Source organism: Sinocyclocheilus grahami, unplaced genomic scaffold (genome assembly GCF_001515645.1).
Source record: "Sinocyclocheilus grahami isolate Dianchi unplaced genomic scaffold, SAMN03320097.WGS_v1.1 scaffold921.1, whole genome shotgun sequence".
NCBI lineage: Eukaryota > Metazoa > Chordata > Actinopteri > Cypriniformes > Cyprinidae > Sinocyclocheilus > Sinocyclocheilus grahami.
This window is the reverse complement of record NW_015506100.1, coordinates 116,255-140,737: the sequence shown is the minus strand read 5'-3', so window position 1 is coordinate 140,737 and position 24,483 is coordinate 116,255. Positions and strand designations below refer to the sequence as shown.

Below are 24,483 nucleotides of genomic sequence, written 5' to 3'. Positions count from 1 at the left end.
CTGTGGGTTTTTTGGGGTGGGGGGGGGGGGGGTGTATGCTGTACTGCCTTTTATCTCTAACTATTTAAATAAAAAACACACACATAGTATACACTAATAAGAATCTAAAGAGAATCACCACAAAAATATTAGGAAATAGCAAAAAACCTCAAAGTAAAATGTCTGGATGCACTGCAGTAATGATAATTTCATTTTGTTCAATATACTTTAGTTTTATTTTTATTTTGTCGTGAAATATGGCCTAGACATGTTTTTTGTGACATTCACCCAAATAAGAAGGCAAATTTTAAGAGATACCTTTCAATAATCTATGTTGCGACTGTTTAAAAACTGATTTGAGATATTTCTCTCACAGCCGTCACCTGTGCGTCATCATGAACGCAATGTAATTTTATAGTATCCCTAAGAGGTCATTTAGAAGTACCGCTTTTTAGCCATTCAGTGGAGTCACTGTTTTTTATGCAAATACATTAAATTAAATAAGCTAATATAGTGATACAGATTTGGCCTTGACATTTAATAATGCAATATTTTACAAACAATGAGCTTTTCCACTTATAAAGACATGATTTTTAGTGTTCTTGGACAAGGCTGAATATGTATATCTGGGGTGTTATCAGTGTAGTGCCTGTTCTGTATATTGACGTTTTTAACTGTTTTATCAACATGCAAGATGGTATCTATAATTTGCAAGAGGTATCTATGTTCAGAGTTTAAAATATGTCCTTATATTGCATGGGAAATGTTTACTTAAGTATATTTGCATGCATTACCAAAGAGTGGGAAAACCTGAAATATTTTTTTGTGTGAAAAGTATAACTAATGAAATCAATGAATGTACTCATCAAACACACTGAAAACAATGTCCCCTTGTGAAAAATCAGATCTCCATCGCTATATGCTGATGTAGCGTCCCATAGTGTGCTCTGACTTCATTCCCATTGACTTGATTAGGCTTTGCTGATGTCACTGCCTCTTTAAATCCAGTACTTGGGTTTCACCTGTGATTATTGTCTGATATAGATCTAGTCTTTCCCCCTCATGTCCAAAGTAATAAAGCTCCCGTTTTCCAGACTAACTGTTCTGTGTTACTGAATGATATTTTCGTTAGCTTCATTTCAAATGGAATACCCTTTAAGAAAGACATGAGATTCTTCTGAGTGTCTTTGTAAACTTGCTAAAGGGTCAAGCCCACTGTATGTTCAGTTAGAGTGAGATATCAGGAAACATAATCAAGTATTTTTGAACAAACAAGCAAAACCACAAGACACACCTCACTCACTAGATCGTTACGTAATTATCGCTCATACTCAAGAGAACAAAGAACCTCCCACATTTTACCTGCTCCTGCATGTATCCCAGTTGTTCCTTCTGTTTGTTATGTATAAAGAATACTTCTGATTTTGTATAAAACATACAACAGAGTATATCTAAAACAATGCAAGGCAAAACATCCCCATTAAGGCCAGGGGTGAAAACTAAAAGAAATGCAGTCTTTGTTTTGAAGAAGGCGCATGCAGCCTCTGGGTCTCGGTTCTTTTGTATGCATGATCTGTTGTTGTGAACCTGCAGCTATTACTCTTCACATCCACACCTATGATACTGCTGCAAGCTAAATGTCAAGTTTATTGTCATTCTGCTTGTTTGGAGTAAAAGCATTTTCCTTTTACTTTGTAGACATGACTATCCTTATCTTTGGCATTACCCTGTGTATAGTTACTTTGGCCAGTCTTGGGGGCACCTTAATTTTTTATCATAAATCATGCAAAGTTTCCGGTGCTGGATTTAAAACCTTCTTGCAAGCTTCAACGTGTAAAAATGTTATAATATGATGACTCTCTTTTGTACTAAACCTAGGGGGGGCAGTGAAACCCCAAGAACCTACACCTGAGCCAGCCCCTGCCCAGGAGCCTGTGCCCAAAGCAGTCCCTACCCCAACTCTACCACCCACCACGCAGCAGCCCAAACCCCAGGCTCAAGCTGCACCTGAACCCACTCCTGGGAAGCCAACGGAACTGCCCCCAAAACCCCAACCTCCCAAACCTCTTCCCCCAAAGCCTGTGCCTCCAGTTCGGAGGAACTCCAAACCTATGATACAACCCAAACCCCAAACCCCACCTCTCACCAAGGCCCAACCAAAAGCTCAACTGGGAGACAGAGATCAGAATCCTGGTCAAACCCAGCCAGATCCGGTCCTTGCTCAAGAGCAATCCCCAGCCAAAGTTCCTATTAAACCCCCATCGCCAGCTAAACCTCAGCTCCAGCCTAAACCGGTGCTCAGAGAGCAAGTCAAACCTGAAGCCCAAGATCAGACTACTGCCCCATCTGAGGCACTCTCAGCCCCTGTTAGAGCAACTCCTTCCCCTGCTCCCACCCCGGCCCTGGCCCAACCTACCTCAGTGAAACCCACCCATTCTCAGCCTCCTGTGGAGGATCAGCCTGCACCCCAGCAGAAGTCAACTCATCCTCTGTTGAAGTAAGAATCTTTTCACTATTGCTTCAGTGCTTGGAGATCATTTGCTGCAAGGCATGTCCATGTCCAAGAAACCGTTCTGCAATTCCTGGAGGGCCACTCTCCAGCAGCGTTTAGCCCCAACCCTAATTAAACACACCTGAACCAACTAATCAAGGTCTTCAGACTCAATAGAAACTTCCACGCAAGTGTGTTGGAGCTGGTTGGAGCTAAGCTCTGCAGGATGTTGGCGCTCCAGGAGCAGGATTGGACACCCCTTCCCTACATTAGGGGTGCCTCTCCTGGAGAAGTGGGCTAAATCCCATTTTGACTGCTATAAAAATGTATACACTATGCTGGTGGTGGTAAACCTTAACTTTGACATATGAAGTAAGCCAATATGCCAAACTCGAAGAAATGATGCAAGTCAGTTCTCTTTTTTTTTTTTCAATGTACTATGTTTTGGGACCTGCTAATCCAAGCGTAGCATAGAATATAGGACGGACAGTATGTGAGTTGAAATGCAGTCCTACCTTCCTGCACGACTCAGCTCTGCTCTACCTTACCCGCTTGTGCTTTTTAAGTGAAATCGAATCCTGTAATTGGCCTGGTTTAGAGCTGCAAACTCTGCAGGAAGGTAAATCTCCATGAGTGGGATTGGGATCCTCTGCCTTCAACACCTTACTTTCGTGTTCACTGAAATTACATGAATTCCCAAATGAAGGCGTAACTTCAAAGATGATCTAATTTGCCTTCTACTGTGCTCACTGTTTTGCAGCAAATCCCAGTCCTTGACCAACGCCTTTAACGCCTTTGGCGAGACCTTCCGCTCCAGCAACGAGGATGAAGCTAAGGCGGAGACCATTCGAAACTTGCGAAAGTCTTTTGCAAGCCTGTTCTCTGACTAATGACAAACTCCCGCAGCCCAAAAGGTGGCCAGGGACTTGACAGATATGTATCCTGGTCTGAGGTTAATTCCATGTAGCTGTGTACATTTAACCCCTCCTCCCAACTCTGCTGTAATTATCCGAGTGTTAATTAAGAAGGTTAGAGTGATGTACAGTGATTGTTCTCGCAAGATGTTGGTGTTTACATTTTTTTGAGTCGCTCTGCCCCGAAACACTGGGATTTATATGAGGAGGGGTTGGCTCTTAGGCGATCAGTTACAGGAGGCTGGAGTATGCAGAAGTCACCTATAACCCCTCGATGTTGTAGCTGTATCGTGGTAGTGTGTTTTCTTTACCCAGAGACACATATTTGTGACTAGCTTCCCTTGTTTATCCCCTGTAGTGTGTGTGCGTGTAACTAGTTGGTGTGTTGTAAGCTTTAGCCAGTAAGACATTAGTTCAACAATTCCTCGGGATCTTTATAAAAGCACTTTCCTATTCAAGTTTCCTACAGTAATCAATGCTTGGACTGGTCGGTTTCAGTGCAGTGGTGGGATTTCAGTGGAACGCCTGGTGTTTTAGCGACATAGCTTGCATCCAGCATTTATCAACCTGTCAAGATATTCATGAGTGTCATGTTTATAGTATCTCTGCATATTGTATTGTACTGTATGTTTAACATCTCAGGAGTTTAATTTGAATATATGTTTATTCTGGCGTCACACTGTTCGTGTTGTGTTTTCTTTGTGCGCAATGATATTGCTTTGCATGACCTGGTGATAATTGTTTTCTCTGTACAAGTGTCAATAAACATGTGGCACATCATTCCACTGACATACCGGCGTGCTCTGTGCTCCGTTTGCAGTCTGCCCGTTATGTGTACATTCAGCTGAAGCATCGAGTGGCGACACGTACCGTCGTTATGCATGTATTTGTAGCCTTTTTTTTTGCAGTATTTGTTTGTTTCTTCACATTTTTAGAACCAGAGGACCCAATCAGTAAGTGCAAACACCAATTACCCTGCCCATTTGGTTTTCAAAAGCTATGCTTTGGAAAAAAAAAATGTGTGTACTTTGTGACAAATAAATCTTTAGTCTCATCTGAGAGATGGCTAAAGCGTGCAACTCTTATTTGTGAAGCAAGATTGAAAGAGTGAGCAACTGTATTCATGAAGCTTAGAGAATATGAATTTCCAGAAGGTGGCAGTAAATGACTAATGTTTTTGCTAACTGTTTATGGTTAAATGGTAAATGTTGGTCAGCCTATGCCATCACATCCCATCCAGTAAACTATACTAACACTATTATACAAAAAGTGAGCGTGGAAAAAATGTAGACACTGAACGCCTTGAAAGTCATTAGCACTCATTTGTCACAAGACTCAAGAGCTCCACAGGTCTGATAATGAAGTAAATCTACCTTCCCATGACATACAGTGAAAACACATATGTCTTCAAAACTATAATTCAGCTCTCAATAATATTTAAAATGTGATGTGAAAAGGGCTGATATCAGAATGTAATTATAATCCTCGTCACATTTTCCCTTTTTAGTTATAAAGACTGAGGACACTACAGAAGAGTCAGGGCTACAAATTCAGGAACAGAAAAACTTGCATGGTTGAATTCTCACATTGCACTTGTATTCTGGGAGCAAATCACTTTGTTATCACTACATGACTCCACCCCTTCCTTACATATTAAAGTATTATTTTTTATTCATACATAGCAATCCTGCTCATGAATGACACTAATATGTGCACACAACCTGTCACTTCACTCTGGTTTTTCTCTCAATGCTTTTGTCCAGCCACATGACTGATGTTAGAGACGTCTGCCTCTCTCCACATCTGTATCCAAGCGTGTGATCATGTGAAACAATGATACAATATTCTGTAACTTCAAATAATTGTTATAGCTATTGCAGTGGATTTCAAAAGCAGCTGAGGCAGAAAGGTTCAATGATACACAGAGGGAAATTGAGAGAAACTGCCCACGCTGAATCCATTAAGAGCTCATACTTTGATACGACCTGATGTAATGATTATTACAAACAAATATGATTTGGCTTCATTGTTTGCCAGCTGAAAGCAGCGGTGCGCGTCCTCATGCAATTCCACATACAACGAAGCGTTCATAAGGAATTATTAATTATTATTTTACATCTAGCTGTATGAATTTCACCATACCAATAATGATATAAAAAAAATATCTAAATGAAATTTGGCTAAATGCCTAAATGACTAGTTTTAGCGCTTGGAGCATTTTTCGTGATCTCACTGGGTGCAGGTGGAGTATTACGTGGCGTAATGCAGTTAATTTGGCACAGATTTCTTAGGCTCTTCCGCATTGCTCCATGAGTTCCAAAGGTGTTCCTGATGGGAGGAGAAACAGAGTGGCCGCGTCTCAAACCATGCCGAGCTGCCTAACTAGACGCGATTAGAATTCTAGGCATTTTCAAATGAATCTTTTCGAACATTTATTGAAAAGTTCTTTTGATCAAAGAATAATTTCGAATCTGAAGAGTCTTTTTTTTTTTTTTGGTTTAAAGAGCATTATGCATCTTTTTTTAAAATCTAAATTAAAAGTGTAATTCATTTACGGAATGTTTTAGAAAAACATTTTGGCAATCAAAAGTATATACTCAAACCATGCCGAGCTGCCTAACTAGACGCGATTAGAATTCTAGGCATTTTCAAATGAATCTTTTCGAACATTTATTGAAAAGTTCTTTTGATCAAAGAATAATTTCGAATCTGAAGAGTCTTTTTTTTTTTTTTTGGTTTAAAGAGCATTATGCATCTTTTTTTTTAAATCTAAATTAAAAGTGTAATTCATTTACGGAATGTTTTAGAAAAACATTTTGGCAATCAAAAGTATATATATATAATTTAGAACAGATTTTTAGAATCGTGTAGAAATACTTAATCTACATCATGTTTTAAAATAGAATCACTTTATGCATCGAATCTGTATGCAACGTATATATATTGTTTATAGTGTAATAGTCTTTAAATAGACCTTTATAGACGCGTGCAACATTTTTGGGCACATCTATTATAGATATGTGTGTGTGTGTGTGTGTGTGTGTGTGTGTGTGTGTGTGTGCGAGAGAGAGAGAGAGAGAGAGAGAGAGGAAAGCGCATATAATCCCCCAAAATCAATGCTGTCTAGGTAGGCAGCTCGCTAGGTTTGAGACACCGACACTAGTTGTATTCTACTTGCCCCGCGCATCTCTGCGCTTCATAGCTCTCAAGCCCTGTCTCCTGCACTGTAACTCAGCCCGAGCCGAACCTGTTGCACGCAGCCTGCTGTGGAGCTCTCGCGCGCGGCACACCGGACAGCAGCAGAGTTTGGTGCCGACACCAGGAGGACATATCTTTAGCGTCACTGAACACCTTCAAGAGACCCCTGCAGGTCAGTGCACTCACAGACCACCTCTATTGAGCAGCAGGTGAATACTGATCGTTTACTCTGAGTCTGCTAACTTACATACATGCTGCACAGCCGTTTCACTATTAAAAAGCCATCATATACTTCGGGTAAGTGTGAACCAAGATCTTATAACATTACTTTATATGAGTAAAGTGCATACAGTAGGCTTTTTGAGATGAATTCTGAGAATCTGTGAATACACTGTTGAGTGACAGGCGAGTGTAGTTTGACAGATTTCAACAGATTTCAACATTCAGGGACCATAACATCGCTGTAAAATCTTCACATTACATATCAGACTACAGCAGAAATCATCAGCATTACCAGGGATGTTTCTGTCTGGGTTTATTTAGTGGAAAGCGTTTGACTGTTATAGTGAACAATTTACAGTACATTTAGATCAATATAGAGGCCTCCAAAAGTGTTTGGACATTTTGGCTACATTGTTTGAATGCCATTGCTTTTGGCGTATTAAAAAACAATAGTAAAACGTTTTTTATGGTTAAAATGCTAAAACAATAATATATTGTTTAATATATTGTTTGTTTTGTGTGTGTGTGTGTGTGTGTGTGTGTGTTCCTCTACATCTGTGGTTCCTCTGAAAGCACACCTGTGCGAACACTAAAAAACATCCCAAAATCACCAAATCTCAAAAATGAGCTCTGATAAAAGCTCCTTCGGAATTGAAGAACAGATGATACTTGATGTGGTGTTTTGTTATTTCTCTTAAATGTCCAGATCTGTCCAAACAGCCCACTATATGCTGCTTAGTTAATTATTTTTTACTTTATTTTAAACAGAGAATTGATTTTTCAGCAATCACAACACAAACTATATTTAAGCTGAGATTTAGACTGTAGAGATTAAGCTGTGTTTCGTCTGTAGTGTTAATAGTGAAAATTCTGGCTTAGTAGAGCCAATTACTTTGCATGTTTTAACTGAGTAAAAGTTCTACGTGTCAAATTTACAGAAATACTCTCAAATAACATTTACTACTTACTAGATGTTGAACATCAATGTAAAGTAGCATTATGGAGATGGTAAATATATGAAACCTTAGTGTTGTTTCATATCCACAGCCGCGTGTGATCACTGGGTTTTTGTGAAGCACTATTCTCTGCTTTAGAACAACATTTTAAACACTGATCAAGTTGCCCAGCTAACATACTCTTCAAACTATAGCTGCGTCTATGTAATCTCATGTCACAATCATTTGAGTCAGATGAAGTAATTTACTGTAATTACTGTATGAATGTTTCAGTGTCCTAAAGACAGATATATCATCATAATTTCTGACATTTGGTTCTTATCTAAAACTGGATGTTTTTGTTTGTTTGTTTGTTTGATGTGATTGTTGAGAGCACAGTATGAATTTTCACTAAAACATTATCAACCAGAACTGAATGCAAGCTGACATCTACTAGCGTAAGTTTCATCATGTTCTAATTCATGAACTTCAGTAACGCATCTATAAAAAAGAACAAAATATCTTTGCCGATGTAAGCACCCTTTAATTCAAGAACTGAAGTCAGATTCTTGTGACTGTCACAAATAGCGACTAACGCACAAAGTCTGGCCTGCTGTTATTTAGGGAAATCAAAGAACCTTATGACATTTCTGATGCGTTACACAAATTGTGAAATTAATATGAAAGAGTGGTCACGAAATATCTAATTCTGCATTACCCGTAAATCTGAGGTCAGCTTTTCTCATTCTGTTCAGACTGTGCTTTTGCATAGTAAGTAATCGTAAAAGTGGGAGGGCAAGAAAGAAAAAAAAAGGAAAATAAAAAACAGAAACTGAAAACCGAAATTGAAAATTTAGAGTTCTGCCCGTAATTGTTGTGTGTTTTATTGTGATGTGTACATGCACATTTGTCTTATGTACAGTGTGCTGTTTACGTCGTCGTTGTGTTTGTGTGTGTTGTACAGTGGGGTCCAAAAGTCTGAGACTAGTGAAAATGCACCTGTTGTCTGTTTTAACACGAATGTTCCATTACAAACTCTATCATCAGTATTGTGATTTTAAATGTGAACATAAATTCAATATTTTATCTCTTTGATGTGCATGATTTAAAAACAACATCTTGTGCTTTAGTGGAAGCAAGAAAATTTGATTAGTCGCCTAGAAATCGAAAATATTTTTTTATATATTATATTTTATATATTTAATACATACATAATTTTATTTAATTTTTTTCTTTTTGGGATTTTTAAGTTGTATTTATAAAAAAAAAAAAGGAAAATAAAAAACAGAAACTGAAAACCGAAATTGAAAATTTAGAGTTCTGCCCGTAATTGTTGTGTGTTTTATTGTGATGTGTACATGCACATTTGTCTTATGTACAGTGTGCTGTTTACATCGTCGTTGTGTTTGTGTGTGTTGTACAGTGGGGTCCAAAAGTCTGAGACTAGTGAAAATGCACCTGTTGTCTGTTTTAACACGAATGTTCCATTACAAACTCTATCATCAGTATTGTGATTTTAAATGTGAACATAAATTCAATATTTTATCTCTTTGATGTGCATGATTTAAAAACAACATCTTGTGCTTTAGTGGAAGCAAGAAAATTTGATTAGTCGCCTAGAAATCGAAAATATTTTTTTATATATTATATTTTATATATTTAATACATACATAATTTTATTTAATTTTTTTCTTTTTGGGATTTTTAAGTTGTATTTATTTATTTATTTTAATTTTTTTTGGTTTCACTTTATTTTGATGGTCCCTTTAACATATTCTGTTGCGCACAACTCTCATTAGAGTATTAGTAGAGGATTAGTAGACTGGTAGGGTTAGGGTTAGAATAAGTTGGCATGCACTTGCAAAGTCACTTATAGTCAGTAGAACGTCTGTTGGGAGACCATCACAATAAAGGGTTAGCAGATATTAAGAAAACAGTCTGTTAATACTCTGATGAGAGTTAGTAGACCATCAAAATAAAGTGTTACCATTTTTTTCTTTGGTTGAATTAGCGTTTGAATCCCAGATTTTCAGTGAGTTTTCAGATTTTAGCATGTTGAAAAGCTCAGGGAATGTACAGTGAAGCCGTTTGAGATGAGACAGTCTGACCTGTTATATAACTGGCGTGCACCGAGGTGGACTTTACCCTGTTGTCATAAATGTAAGGTGTGGAAATCGCAGCAGAAACCCTGTTTACACTGATTTTTAATGCTAAAATGCTTGTGACTTTGTGCTGCACATGCTATACTGACAGATTCTGGCTCTTTGCTCATTTAGTTCTGATGCACTGAAAACTACTGAGACATGAACACTCAGTAAACACAGTCTTCACGGTAAAGCTTTTACAGTATAAGCTGAGTACAGTGTGTGTGTGTGTGCGTCTGCGTGTGTGTGTGTGTGTTTGAGTGTGTGTGTGTGTGGGCGAGTGTGTGTATGTGTGTTTGTGTTTGTGTGTGTGTTTGTGTGCGTGCGTGCGTGTGTGTGTGGGGGCGAGTGTGGGGGGGGGGGGCGTGTTTGTGTGTGTGTGCATTTACAGGAGTGGCTGTTTGGTTTCAGCGTAAAGATGATGGATTGCGTCTCTTTTGAAATGGCCCAGATATGCTTTAGTGCATTATCTTGCACGTGTTCGCACACAGATTGCAGGATTATACAGAAGCATTGACTTCATTAGAGGCCATAAGCCACACCTTATCCAAAGACGCCTCCTTCACCTTGCATTTCAGTGGGCTGGAACTTCAGTTCCAAGAACCAGTTATGGCACCATTGCATGCGTGGAGGCATATGCATCTTTGGGCTGTTTGCGGTGTGCATGTGTGTGTGTGCGCTTTAGTGTTGATTCGTGTCAGTTTACTGGTGCTAATTTATCAATGCTTATTGGTTACATTTTAATTCGACAGTCCACTTTAGACATAAGTAACTTTGCCTCTACATGTGAGCTAGCTCTCATTAGTTGACTGTTAGGTTAGGGTTAGGCTTAATAGAATAAGTAAACATGCACTTGCATAGTTACTTACAGTTAGTAGATTGCATAAGTGGACTGTCAAAATAAAGTATCACCTGCTTTTTTTATCATTTAAGTATCATTTTTTAATCCAACCTATAAAGTATCCACGTTACAAACAAGATTTGAATACTGACATTTCAAAAGTATGGAAAATGACATTAATATTTCAGAGCATTGTCATTCAGAAATACATTTGAACGTTGAGAAACCAGCTGAGAAATATATTTTTATAGACGGTGTGCAAAACTACAATGCTTTTATAATTGCATCTATCAAACGAAAGCGGAATGGATTTCTGTGTAAATCATTTGTACTTTGCATTTTTGGCCTGAAGTGAATTTTGGTTTTGTGGTTTTGTGAACGCTTCACACAGAAATCCGTTCCGCTCGTGTGTTATGAATGTGAATGTGCATTCTTATCTCCTGCTCTTATGGCGTTTAATTACAACCATGATGCAATATTACAGTGTCCATAAACAAGCGTACGATATGAAACGGAGCACTTAGGGTGAAGTCCAGAAGGCCCCAGGATTTCAGAGACGTGGTCGTATCAAAGACTGTAATTCATGCTGAAGGCTCGATGTCAGCAAGACACTAAACATTTTTGGGAACGAGCTCCGAGTCGCTTCCCAAAGATCTTTCACAGTAGCATGTTTTTAGTCATGATGTGACCAAAACTAAACCTCTCCCCCCTTTCCTGTCCACATCGAGGAACAGGGAAGACCCTTCCTCTCATTTCATGGGATCTGTAGCCGGAGCGCGTTATGAAGGCCTTGACAGAGAGCATGTTCCTTCCTTATCCGTTTAGGAAGCTCCGCAGAACCCCCAGGAGAGCCGTCCACCGTTAACTCATTCCTATTAAAAGCAATTGGGAGAAAGTTCATGTCCTTAGATGTTGTGCAAGTCAAAATCCTTCAGAAGCTTCACCACTCAGCTTCGTTTTTGCTTAAGTCCCTTGTGAACGTTTGGCTTTAGCATCAGAACAGATTGTTTGTCCCTTACTCAAATGTCCCGTTTCGAGATGAACCTCCAGATGAATCATAGTTACTGAAATGGGTCGTAGTTCATGGGGGACCTTGTGTATGTTGTTCATATTCACATAAAAGTGTATTTTGGTTGTTTTCACCTGTAGTGTCTCGCCTACAAACTCAGGCATGTCAAGGACGGTAGAAATGAATGAATTACTTTAATCAGTCCACGTTTATCTTGACGGATCTCTTTATTAAGACAGCTGAAAGTTTCAGACGACACGTGAACAGCCTAATTTAACTTTTGCCTCTCTTTGTCAGTTTATTAGAAGTGCCTCTCGTATCCGACGCTCTTCTGTGAAGAGAAGTGGAACCAGCAGAGTTTTGAGTGAGAATGAAGCAACAGGAAGTCATCTGGCTAGCCTTACACCTCATAGCAGGACCACATGATACTTAGCTGTCTGCACTTTTGCTGAGGCCGTGAAGTGTCAAAACCAGCCCCAAAAAATTATTCAGTTCCTGTTCAATTTAATATAACCACAGAAATAGCCACTCACTTGCCCATTCACTTAAATCAAAAGTTCAGTGTACTTTATCGACCCGAATCGTCCAGGATCTTACCTTAGGAAAAGCTCTCGGGTCGTGAGGGTGAGCTATGGTTTTATTGCATGCTGTTGTCGGATGCGGTTTTTATTTAATTTTTTAACATGTCTTGGTTTAGGTGCAGAGTTTATGCTCCTTTTGTAACTGTGTACTGAAACTTGTCAAAATGGTCTGGAAGGCTATCAACCAAAGTGTTGAAATAGTGAAAAGATTTCATAATTAAATTGCAGACCATTGTTTCGCAGCAGTCCTTCTTGTAAATCAAAATAAACAAGTCAATAAACAGATTTAGGGAACGCTGATTCATTGCTTTAGAGGGACAGTTCACCCAAAAATGAACAAATCTGCCATCATTTATTCAATTTATTCATCCTCATGTTGCTTCACATCTGTATGACTTTCTTTTTCTGCTGAACACAAAAAGAGAGAGATATTTAGAAGAATGTTGATACAATGTAAAAAATAGGGCACGCAGTGCACTGTATTATTGTAAAGGAATTTTCCGTATATATATATATAGATATATTATTATTATTTTATGTTAATTTTTTTACCGGTATTTAAAATTTTGCACTATGCTGTCTTGTGTTTTAGTCTGCTTTTTTCTCTTTTTTTATTTATTTATTAATTTATTTATTTTGTATATAGTATATCAAACCATCGTAGTTATTGACATCCATTGTATGGAGAAAAAAAACATACTGTCACTTTTTCTCATTTTAAGAAATTTTTTTGGGGGGGTGGGTTAGGGGGTGAGCAAATTTTTTTTTACATTACAAAAAAAAAACAGTGGGTGGTTATGTACCGTAAATACTAACCACTTTTAATTAAATGCTTTCCTTATGCTCAAAAGCACTGTGAAGAAATCCCCCAATGAGCTCATTTTTGAACACGTCAGAAAAATAAATCAGGGTCCACTCGTGCCATGGTTAAGGGATTCATGCCAACCGACCTAAAATGTGGTCAGAAACGTGTATGACGCGACACCTGCATCAAAGCTGCACATGCATGCTGTGCAAAATCAGTACCAGCCGAGTAGGCGGCCAGACGACTTTCTTGTCTGGTAGAGACTCATAGTGAGAGGGCAGGGGTCAGACTTCAGTATGGAGGTAGCTGTAGCTGAGCGCTGAGGTCAGGAAGTCATATGTTCCTGTATCTTCTGCCCTCCCTGACAAAGCTTTGAGGTCAGGCTGGGTACTCCCCCTCCCCTGAGACCGAGCCGCCCCGACAAACTCCTACATCCTTCTTCTGAGGAAAGAGTTGCATCAGGTGATAGTTGATACGGTGAACTTCTGCGAATAGCTTAAAGGATTAGTTCAGCCAGCGGTGAAAATCGACATTATTCACTCACTCTCAAACACATATTCTGGTGTTTGTTCTGTAAAAAAAGCAGAATCTTTAGGCAGCTCATTTCACAGCAACCAAGACGCATTCACACCGAAAACTGGCAAGTTTACACATTGTGCCATGCATTTCCACTACACAGACTGACAACGAGAGCAACTGTGGAGGATTTTAGAAAACTCGCAGTATAGTATGGTTCCTCTATGATGTCTTTGTGAGCTTGTGTTACACAGAAAGAGGGTGACTAACTAAATGATACACGATGAAACTAAATAGCTGAAAGTCACATGTTTGTTTTTAAAGCCATTTTGTCCCGTATAATCAAAACACAAACATCAGTTGAGTTTTGTAACACCGTAGAGAGATGCGTATTACCGGAAAATAAGCTACCTGGTCTCATGGCATAAACGTACCTGGGGCACTTTTTAGCGAGACACAAAATACATACCAATAAGTACATATCACTGCAGTTTCCAAAAGAAATGAACACTAGAGGCAGTAAAACTGCGACACCTTTTATTCCTTCTCACACAAATTTACAGAGTTTCGATTAATCAAGCGTAATTTTCGCACACTTGCTTGAAGAATATCATGTTATGTCTTCAAAACAATTTTAATATGCTGGGTGATTTGAAAACTGATGCTTTTGAACGTTAGCATCGCACATATCCAGCTTCATATCTAAGGGTTTTCATCGACGGTAGGTTTGTTCGGTAGCTCACGGAGTACTTGAGAGGCGAGGAGCTCGAATCCCGTGTAACTACGGTTCGACAAAACAGTTCAAATCTGCATATAAGGATGTTCAAATGGCACGGTTGCATCAGCAAATGCATTTTTATATCAGTTTTGCATTTGTTAACACTATCGGGTAGGTTTAGAGTTGGGTGTAGGGCATATTTCCAACACGATAGAGCATTAACTTTTAGTGACAGTCCCCGGATATTTGAATTCTGAACCGCCGCAATACGTGCCTGAAGCAACTAGGGCTGCACAATTAATCGAATGTCTAATCGCGATTACAATTATGGATGCCACAATTACGTAATCGTTCAAAGCGGCAATTAAGCGTTCAAAGTCCACTTATGTTATTCTGCACGCTTAAGATGCGTTTTTTCTTTCTACATGTTATCTTAAGGGTTTTTCCATTGTTTTAGTTTTAGTATAACATTATAATACCATTCATATTTTTACTTTTTTTATAATTTAAAGAAGAAACCAATCCGATGTACATTTGACATTTGAGGCTTAATACTGTAGAAAAGCAGTTAGAGTGTTTTCAGCTTGTTTATTTTCATATAAAAATACGGCATGCAGTTGCATCAAACAATGGTATAAACATCATTCAATGTAAATTGTGATATTCGTAATTAATAATCGCAATGACAATTTCAAGGGAATAATCGACAATTATGAATTTTGTCATAATCATGCAGCCCTAGAAGCAACGTAATAAAAACACAGCAATACATACCTATATCAACGTAATAAAAACGTGCCGTATTGAACCCGTGTTTTAGCGTCACTCAGTGGACATTTCTCTTTGAAATGTAACAGCTCCGGTGTTTGTGGTTCACTGAAATGAACCAAATCTTATGACTCATAAGTTTGTGAATCGGCTCAGTGCATTTATAAGTTGTCAAATTTATTTCACCCAAATAAATAAACACATAATGACCTCACAGTCTGATAAGATGCATTTTTTCCCCTACATGTTATCTTAAGGGTTTTTCCATTGTTTTAATTTTAGTTTTAGTATAACATTATAATACTATTCATATTTGTACTTTTTTTATAATTTAAAGACGAAACCAATGTATATTTGACATTTGAGGCTTAATACTATGCAAAAGCAGTTAGAGTGTTTTCAGCTTGTTTATTTTCATATAAAAATACGGCATGCAGTTGCATCAAACAATGGTATAAACATCATTCAATGTAAATTGTGATATTCGTAATTAATAATCGCAATGACAATTTCAAGGGAATAATCGACAATTATGAATTTTGTCATAATCGTGCAGCCCTAGAAGCAACGCAATAGAAACACAGCAATACGTACCTATATCAACGTAATAAAAACGTGCCGTATTGAACCCGTGTTTTAGCGTCACTCAGTGGACATTTCTCTTTGAAACTGCGGCAAAACGTGCAGTAAGGTACGTAAAAACAGTGTTGCACAAAAAGTACACAGAGGTACGTATTTTTATGAGACCGGGTTGAAAATGCCCTTTTATCAGATTTTGAGAAGTGTTATCTTTCATAGAATCACCATTGGGAATCTTTCAAGGAAACAGAAGTCATGTCTGTCTGCGGTAGAGTCCCTCCGTCAGAACCTGAAATGCAGCCAAGCAGGTTCTTCTTGTACGTGCACCGTTTTTAACGTCGATTGCCTTGTTTTCAGTGCAGCGCCAGGCTTCTGTAAAGTGTGATGCAAAGCAATTTAAAAATCACACGTGAGCCTGGAGACGACACTGTAGTAGGTGAACTTTCATATTTTTCAGCATTTTCTTGAAGGGCGAGTTCTGATCGTCTGAACGTTTAAACTTTAAGAAACCATTATTTTTGGGGGGATCTTTCTTGTTGTCTAGCCAGAATCTTTCTCTCGTGAAAAACGTTGTGGCCTCATTCTTTTTCGACTTGCCGTTTATTAGGAAATATCAGTGAAAAACATCACGGTCCTGTTGCAATAGTGTCCCTGCGGAATAGATTTCACATAACAGACTGCTTTGCTTGACTTACTAACATCAGCAGTGAAGTCTGTACAATCACTGCAACACCTCAGTATAGTACTAGCTTACTGTTTAGTCACTGAAAAACAATCTCAGTCTAATGTTAATTAAACTCAGCATTTGTACTCCAGAGATGTGCTGTTACTGTATTATGGGATCAGTGTCTGACAAAAAAACAAACGGGTGAAAAAAAGAACTTTTTCCAGCAAATATTTGGATATTAATTTGAGTAAAATCCTGAATCCACTGACAGACCACATAAAAATCTAGCTGTTTTATTATCAGAACCAGTAAATAGGCTACAGATGTCTACAGATGTCTGAGTCCGTGCCTGCAGTTCTTCAAGTCGACGTTTAGTTTTGAGTTTTGTCTCAGCTTCCACATTCATTGCAAGATCAGACTTGGTTGGAGGACGCAGCGCTGAAATCTGTCCATTAGTGGTTGGTTCACGTGGTGTTTGTTGTCTTTTGTTAAGATACAGGGCATTAACTTGACAATTTGTCATGCATTGTTATGTTCTCTTCGCACGTCATAACGGTGCAAACAGTTTGGGCCAATGACAGGTACGATGACTTGAGCGCCCCATTGTCCCCCAGTGTTTCTCAGAGTTAAGACTATGCAAGCGCTGGCTGGTGATAAGCTGTAGATATAGTCGTAACGCACTGCAGTGTCAAAAATACAGGTTCGCCCTTAAATTTCGATGGGCTTGTGGTTTCAACCAAAATATCTCTAGGTTTTCAACCGCTTGAGTCAAAGGAGTAGTGTAGGAGAGTTTGTCTCACTAAACTAAATTTCTGACTATGCTTCGACAACTTTTGCCAACTAGAGCAAACAATGTTTTCCACATTTCAAAACGGGCATGTTATGAACGGAAACTTTGCCTTTTACTAAGAATAGACAGTTCTACAGCTCACAGTATCAAGAAAAGCTGTTCTCCCTACTGACAAAAGACAATTGGGAGAGGGGGGGATTGTCGGGTTGATCGCGTCCCGATCGGACGGTAATAAGGATGTGTCAGACCTGTTGGTATTTGTGGAAAGCCACTGGGAACCTTTCCAGTGGAATACTTCGTCCAGGTTCACGACTGAATGTTTTCTTCTTCAACATCTCTCGTGTTTAGCATGAATTGAAAGCTGCTGTTCCAGTCCGGTGATGAAAGATTTTTTTGGGTGGGAAAACTTTACATTTAAACCCCTTCGTGTCATCCGGACAAGACCAGAACTGTTTAATCTATGTAAATTACAGGTTTTATCCCTGACGAGAGCACTTGCTGTTGTATATGTGTTTTTCTGAGGGAAGAACTGTGTATTCAAATATTGGAGAATCGAGTGGTTCACACGATTTCTGCTGTGTGGTTTTACACAACCAGCGACCTTGATTATATACAATTTTGCACAGGGCCGACGCTGTTTGTCATTGATGGGTTAACCATGTTAGACTTCGGTTTATTATCAACTACGATCTTTTCTCTGTGGCAATTGCACCCTGAATTTGTATTCTATATTTAGCACGTCTGCCTGTTTCTGAAGCGTTTACAGAAGAGCCTGCGTCTTAAAAATCATTATTTAAAAACCATTCAGACATTTCATAACGTATGTGTCACATGAAATTAGTCCCTTCGCTTTAAAGCACGCTCTAAACCATCAACTTCACTATAGGCGCTGCTATTGAGGACAGAAGGTCTCGTATGCATTTGTGCCCATCTCTTAAATTTACCTGCAAAGAATCAAATAAATGAAATCTGTGCTGTTAAACAGTCAAATGAAGTACAGACCACCAAGAGATGAACACAGAACCGATAGCAGAGATGTGGCATCACACTAGATCAATAACATATAGTAATAAAGCATAATTGTATAAATGTTTACATTTTTACCTATATCAACGTAATAAAAACGTGCCGTATTGAACCCGTGTTTTAGCGTCACTCAGTGGACATTTCTCTTTGAAACTGCGGCAAAACGTGCAGTAAGGTACGTAAAAACAGTGTTGCACAAAAAGTACACAGAGGTACGTATTTTTATGAAACCGGGTTGAAAATGCCCTTTTATCAGATTTTGAGAAGTGTTATCTTTCATAGAATCACCATTGGGAATCTTTCAAGGAAACAGAAGTCATGTCTGTCTGCGGTAGAGTCCCTCCGTCAGAACCTGAAATGCAGCCAAGCAGGTTCTTCTTGTACGTGCACCGTTTTTAACGTCGATTGCCTTGTTTTCAGTGCAGCGCCAGGCTTCTGTAAAGTGTGATGCAAAGCAATTTAAAAATCACACGTGAGCCTGGAGACGACACTGTAGTAGGTGAACTTTCATATTTTTCAGCATTTTCTTGAAGGGCGAGTTCTGATCGTCTGAACGTTTAAACTTTAAGAAACCATTATTTTTGGGGGGATCTTTCTTGTTGTCTAGCCAGAATCTTTCTCTCGTGAAAAACGTTGTGGCCTCATTCTTTTTCGACTTGCCGTTTATTAGGAAATATCAGTGAAAAACATCACGGTCCTGTTGCAATAGTGTCCCTGCGGAATAGATTTCACATAACAGACTGCTTTGCTTGACTTACTAACATCAGCAGTGAAGTCTGTACAATCACTGCAACACCTCAGTATAGTACTAGCTTACTGTTTAGTCACTGAAAAACAATCTCAGTCTAATGTTAATTAAACTCAGCATTTGTACTCCAGAGATGTGCTGTTACTGTATTATGGGATCAGTGTCTGACAAAAAAACAAACGGGTGAAAAAAAGAACTTTTTCCAGCAAATATTTGGATATTAATTTGAGTAAAATCCTGAATCCACTGACAGACCACATAAAAATCTAGTTGTTTTATTATCAGAACCAGTAAATAGGCTACAGATGTCTACAGATGTCTGAGTCCGTGCCTGCAGTTCTTCAAGTCGACGTTTAGTTTTGAGTTTTGTCTCAGCTTCCACATTCATTGCAAGATCAGACTTGGTTGGAGGACGCAGCGCTGAAATCTGTCCATTAGTGGTTGGTTCACGTGGTGTTTGTTGTCTTTTGTTAAGATACAGGGCATTAACTTGACAATTTGTCATGCATTGTTATGTTCTCTTCGCACGTCATAACGGTGCAAACAGTTTGGGCCAATGACAGGTACGATGACTTGAGCGCCCCATTGTCCCCCAGTGTTTCTCAGAGTTAAGACTATGCAAGCGCTGGCTGGTGATAAGCTGTAGATATAGTCGTAACGCACTGCAGTGTCAAAAATACAGGTTCGCCCTTAAATTTCGATGGGCTTGTGGTTTCAACCAAAATATCTCTAGGTTTTCAACCGCTTGAGTCAAAGGAGTAGTGTAGGAGAGTTTGTCTCACTAAACTAAATTTCTGACTATGCTTCGACAACTTTTGCCAACTAGAGCAAACAATGTTTTCCACATTTCAAAACGGGCATGTTATGAACGGAAACTTTGCCTTTTACTAAGAATAGACAGTTCTACAGCTCACAGTATCAAGAAAAGCTGTTCTCCCTACTGACAAAAGACAATTGGGAGTGGGGGGGATTGTCGGGTTGATCGCGTCCCGATCGGACGGTAATAAGGATGTGTCAGACCTGTTGGTATTTGTGGAAAGCCACTGGGAACCTTTCCAGTGGAATACTTCGTCCAGGTTCACGACTGAATGTTTTCTTCTTCAACATCTCTCGTGTTTAGCATGAATTGAAAGCTCCGGAATTCCAGTCCGGTGATGAAAGATTTTTTTGGGTGGGAAAACTTTACATTTAAACCCCTTCGTGTCATCCGGACAAGACCAGAACTGTTTAATCTATGTAAATTACAGGTTTTATCCCTGACGAGAGCACTTGCTGTTGTATATGTGTTTTTCTGAGGGAAGAACTGTGTATTCAAATATTGGAGAATCGAGTGGTTCACACGATTTCTGCTGTGTGGTTTTACACAACCAGCGACCTTGATTATATACAATTTTGCACAGGGCCGACGCTGTTTGTCATTGATGGGTTAACCATGTTAGACTTCGGTTTATTATCAACTACGATCTTTTCTCTGTGGCAATTGCACCCTGAATTTGTATTCTATATTTAGCACGTCTGCCTGTTTCTGAAGCGTTTACAGAAGAGCCTGCGTCTTAAAAATCATTATTTAAAAACCATTCAGACATTTCATAACGGATGTGTCACATGAAATTAGTCCCTTCGCTTTAAAGCACGCTCTAAACCATCAACTTCACTATAGGCGCTGCTATTGAGGACAGAAGGTCTCGTATGCATTTGTGCCCATCTCTTAAATTTACCTGCAAAGAATCAAATAAATGAAATCTGTGCTGTTAAACAGTCAAATGAAGTACAGACCACCAAGAGATGAACACAGAACCGATAGCAGAGATGTGGCATCACACTAGATCAATAACATATAGTAATAAAGCATAATTGTATAAATGTTTACATTTTTAGAGCTAGAATTCATTATTTGTGCTCAAGGAAGAACAGAAAACACCTTGGAGCGGCAGCAACCTCAACACAAAGACACGTTTTTCACCAAGCAGCTTCGCTTTTGGTCATCACCACAGTTGAGCAGTGACGCTTGTAAAGGATTTCAATGAGAAAAGCAAGCTGAGGTGTGCGTTTCTGTGCTGAACGGAAAGTAATGAATGTTTTTAAAGCAGTCAAACAGTTGGAGGCAGTGTTGCTGGTCATGATGCTCAAACAAACAGATCAGTGTTTTGAAAGCGTCACACGGCGTTACACTTTTCTAGGAAATCAACCTACAGTGTCTTACACTTTAATTGTTTCTGCATATTCTACAATCGATTGCACACTTCACCTTTAACTGTACAGTTGCTGAACATCTATGCTTTTAGGTCAAACAAAATGTTTTTTGGCATCTGCTCATTTACACGTGATAGAATCAGTTGGCATTAAATGCTGAATAGTAGCTAACTAGCAAGGTTTTTTTTTCTTCTGCGGTTTCTTTTTTCACACAAACCCTGTCTGTAGAGGCCAGTCTAATTTGGTGGCATGTTCACACTTTGAGCGTCTTTAAGTCTCAGCACGAGTGTTTTTTACACCAGGAGCGGAGCTCATCTTCTCGTTGGCTGGATATCTGAGGTGTTTTGACACTTTATATACTGTTGTGTTTCGTGTTGTCGGAGGCTTTTTGATGTTTTCTCTCTTCTCACTCTCTTTGAATGTTTTCTCACATGACATTCAGAGGTTTTGCACATGTTCATATCCTTTATAAAAGTGTGCATTTGTATTTATCGGGGACAATACACAATAGCTACCATCACACTGTGATATAAATGTGCCCGATTTAGCCGGAATTGTTCATTTCATCTGTAGTTCCTGGAAAACTAAGGTTTAAGGTTGAGTTTTGGTTAATGTTAGTTGCTTGTATTTATGCTTAAGTGTCACCAGTTTTTTATTATTTAAATGCAATTAATTTAATATGATTTTACAGTAGTAAAATACACAGCAAAAAGTGGTAATTGTTACCTTAAAGAGCTGTTTCTACCTGATTTAACCCATAAAAAATTGCTTGATTGATTGGCATATATATAGGTTGATTCAGTGCTGTAAACTAATATTTTTGACTTGAAGTTAATTTATGTTAGCATTTGTCAGTGTAACTTGATTATTTATGAGAATTTGCCATGGTAAAGTAATCATAGTAATTCTTGCTTCTTGCTTAAGATTAGTTACTTGACTTAAATCAGTTATAATTATCAGTTACTTGAGTTATATGGTTATAAGCAGATTTTATTTGTCCTTGAACATTGTCCAGCTGCGGCGGGGACTGAGGCACATGTTAATGTGTGGATGTTATTCCTAAAGATATGTAATCATAAAAATCTAAAGATTGAGCAGAATTTGCACGCCTAATAACATGTTTACATGTTACATTTCACAGTAACAACATTTCTAATTTTCTAGGGAAAACACCATAACTTTCACAGCAGCAGGAAGTAGATTCCAGTCATCGATTGCTCTGTAAAATCATAATGCACAAATATTTTAACAACTTTGTAACACTTTGTTTTAGTGTGTCTGTTACGTGTTGCGTGTATTTACTATAGTAATAATGGTATTTTATGCACAATTACAAGCAATTAAGCCAAAACCTAACCCTAAACCCATAGTAAGTACACATTGCTAATTACTATTATATAGTTATATGTGTGTAATTACACTGTAATAAGGACATACTAAAATAAAGTGTGGCCAGAATTTTTTATTTGATTTGATTTTTTGATATAGTTAAGACCAAGGTATCACAGTTTTTATAATAACTGTGGTACACTTGAAAATGGGTAACCTGCGTTTTTTACTTGATTGCACCCATAGAATTCAGTTTTGTTGGTATAAATGAATGTATTTAGGTTGAATATTTGCGACTTGAATAAAACCAGTTGACTTATATTTGACCATTTTTAGGTTAGGGTTTTTCCCCCTCTTTTCTCTTGTTCAGTGCCAAAACTATCATTGCAATGGCAAATGTCTGTAGAGATTTAAAAAAAAAAAAAAAAAGCAATGACACACATGATGTAGCTTAGCTCTCAGCGAATGATCGTGGAGATCCAGTGTTGTTGATGTTTTTGTCGTTCTTACTAGAACACAGGGTTGCCTTTGGCCTCATTCTGTGGTTGGTCTTGCTTTGGCAGACATGGTGGACACGCAGACGTTTGCCTGGCCCGTGGGATTCGGCCTGAGCGCTCTGGAACTGGACGAACTGGACGACAGCTCGCACTCAATGGGCATGAAACCTTTCTCCACGCTGGACTACACCACCATCTCCGGCATGGAGTACGAGCCGAGTCCGCCGCAGAACGAGATGCCGCACATGATGGATCTGACGCACATGTACAACTACAGAGCGCAGGAGAACTACAGGATGCAGGAGAGCGTCTACAGAGCTCAAGAGAGCAGCTACACTGCTGAAGAGAGCAGCTACAGAGCACACCAACCCCAAAGTACGCTTCAGTTTGACTCATTCACTGGGGAAGTTCTTGCGTGATGTTTAGGCTTACGAGAGGGGATAGTTCACCTAAAAATTCTTTCTGTGGATGAATATTCCTTCAACCCTTTTATTTTTACCCTAATATGTAGACTATATGTAGCAATAAGCCCCGTGAAGCCATGGTTCACAGTGAATTTATAACAGCTAAGGGGCGTTGTTAGGCACGACGTGAAGCGGAGTGTTATAAATTCACTGTAAACCACGGCTTCACGGGGCTTATTGCTTTTATAAAACAGTTATTCCATATACGTAGCAAGGTTTCACAAAATAAAACAGCAAATAAAGTGTAATGATATTAATAAACACAGTATTCTTCCACCAAACAATGTAGCTCCTCAGAAACAGTTGTGGTTGCTACAAAGTGGTTGCAGAGTAACACACAAACGTAAACAAAGGTGTGTGTTTGTAGAGTAATTTACAACAGCTTTGAACGCAGCTCAGCCAATCAGAATCAAGCACCGTAACTCTCCGCTTTATAACAATAAGTAGCTGTTTAATTCATGTATTTTGGTCCAACTCTTGATATAAACCTGCCCTCTTTGATCTGCTTTCAGATTCAATCAAACTTGAACCCGAGTCTCCTCCACAGTTTGTGGAGAACAGCCTGCCGTGTGCTATTTCAGATTTTCAATACACTCCATTCTGTGTGATTTATAAGCGTTTTGAAAAGTGGGGACATGGGGTAATGTCCTGCATTCTCCCATTCTCCCTGTAATACCTATGTCATACCTTTGTCATTATACAAATTTATGTCCTCATTTGTCACAAAAATACACACACACACACACACACACTCACACTCACGCCCACGCCCACGCCCACACACACACCAGAAGCTTTGAACAGCCGCATACCCCGAACCCCCGAACACACCAAGCTCTTCCAGTCATTCTGATAAATTTAGAACATCGAATCGGTTCTCAGACATGCAGATTAGGTCTGAAAATGCCCAACCTGATACATCTGAACCTGTCTGTCACTTTAACCGCAAACCCTCGGCAAGTTTCCACTGTGGCAGAAATATACATGGGCAGAAAGATATGTCTCAATAAGAATAATCATCTGAGTGGGTGACCCAGACATCTCAGGTGCTCACATTTCCCACTCACTC

General features: G+C 38.9%; 2 protein-coding genes across 2 annotated transcripts in view; both read left to right on the top strand.

Annotated features, from left to right (window-relative positions):
• The window catches only part of syn2b (synapsin IIb), a 36,528-nt gene extending 32,350 nt beyond the window's left edge, over window positions 1-4,178 (top strand). The window contains exons 11-12 of the mRNA XM_016249327.1: window positions 1,858-2,476; window positions 3,231-4,178. Coding sequence (XP_016104813.1) covers window positions 1,858-2,476; window positions 3,231-3,360 — 749 coding nt within the window. The 3' untranslated portion in view covers window positions 3,361-4,178. The remainder of the gene's footprint in view (window positions 1-1,857; window positions 2,477-3,230) is intronic.
• A 2,624-nt stretch (window positions 4,179-6,802) lies between these two features.
• The window catches only part of pparg (peroxisome proliferator-activated receptor gamma), a 27,421-nt gene continuing 9,740 nt past the window's right edge, over window positions 6,803-24,483 (top strand). The window contains exons 1-3 of the mRNA XM_016249326.1: window positions 6,803-6,879; window positions 23,017-23,325; window positions 23,927-23,985. Of these exons, the coding sequence (XP_016104812.1) occupies window positions 6,834-6,879; window positions 23,017-23,325; window positions 23,927-23,985 (414 nt within the window). The 5' untranslated portion in view covers window positions 6,803-6,833. The remainder of the gene's footprint in view (window positions 6,880-23,016; window positions 23,326-23,926; window positions 23,986-24,483) is intronic.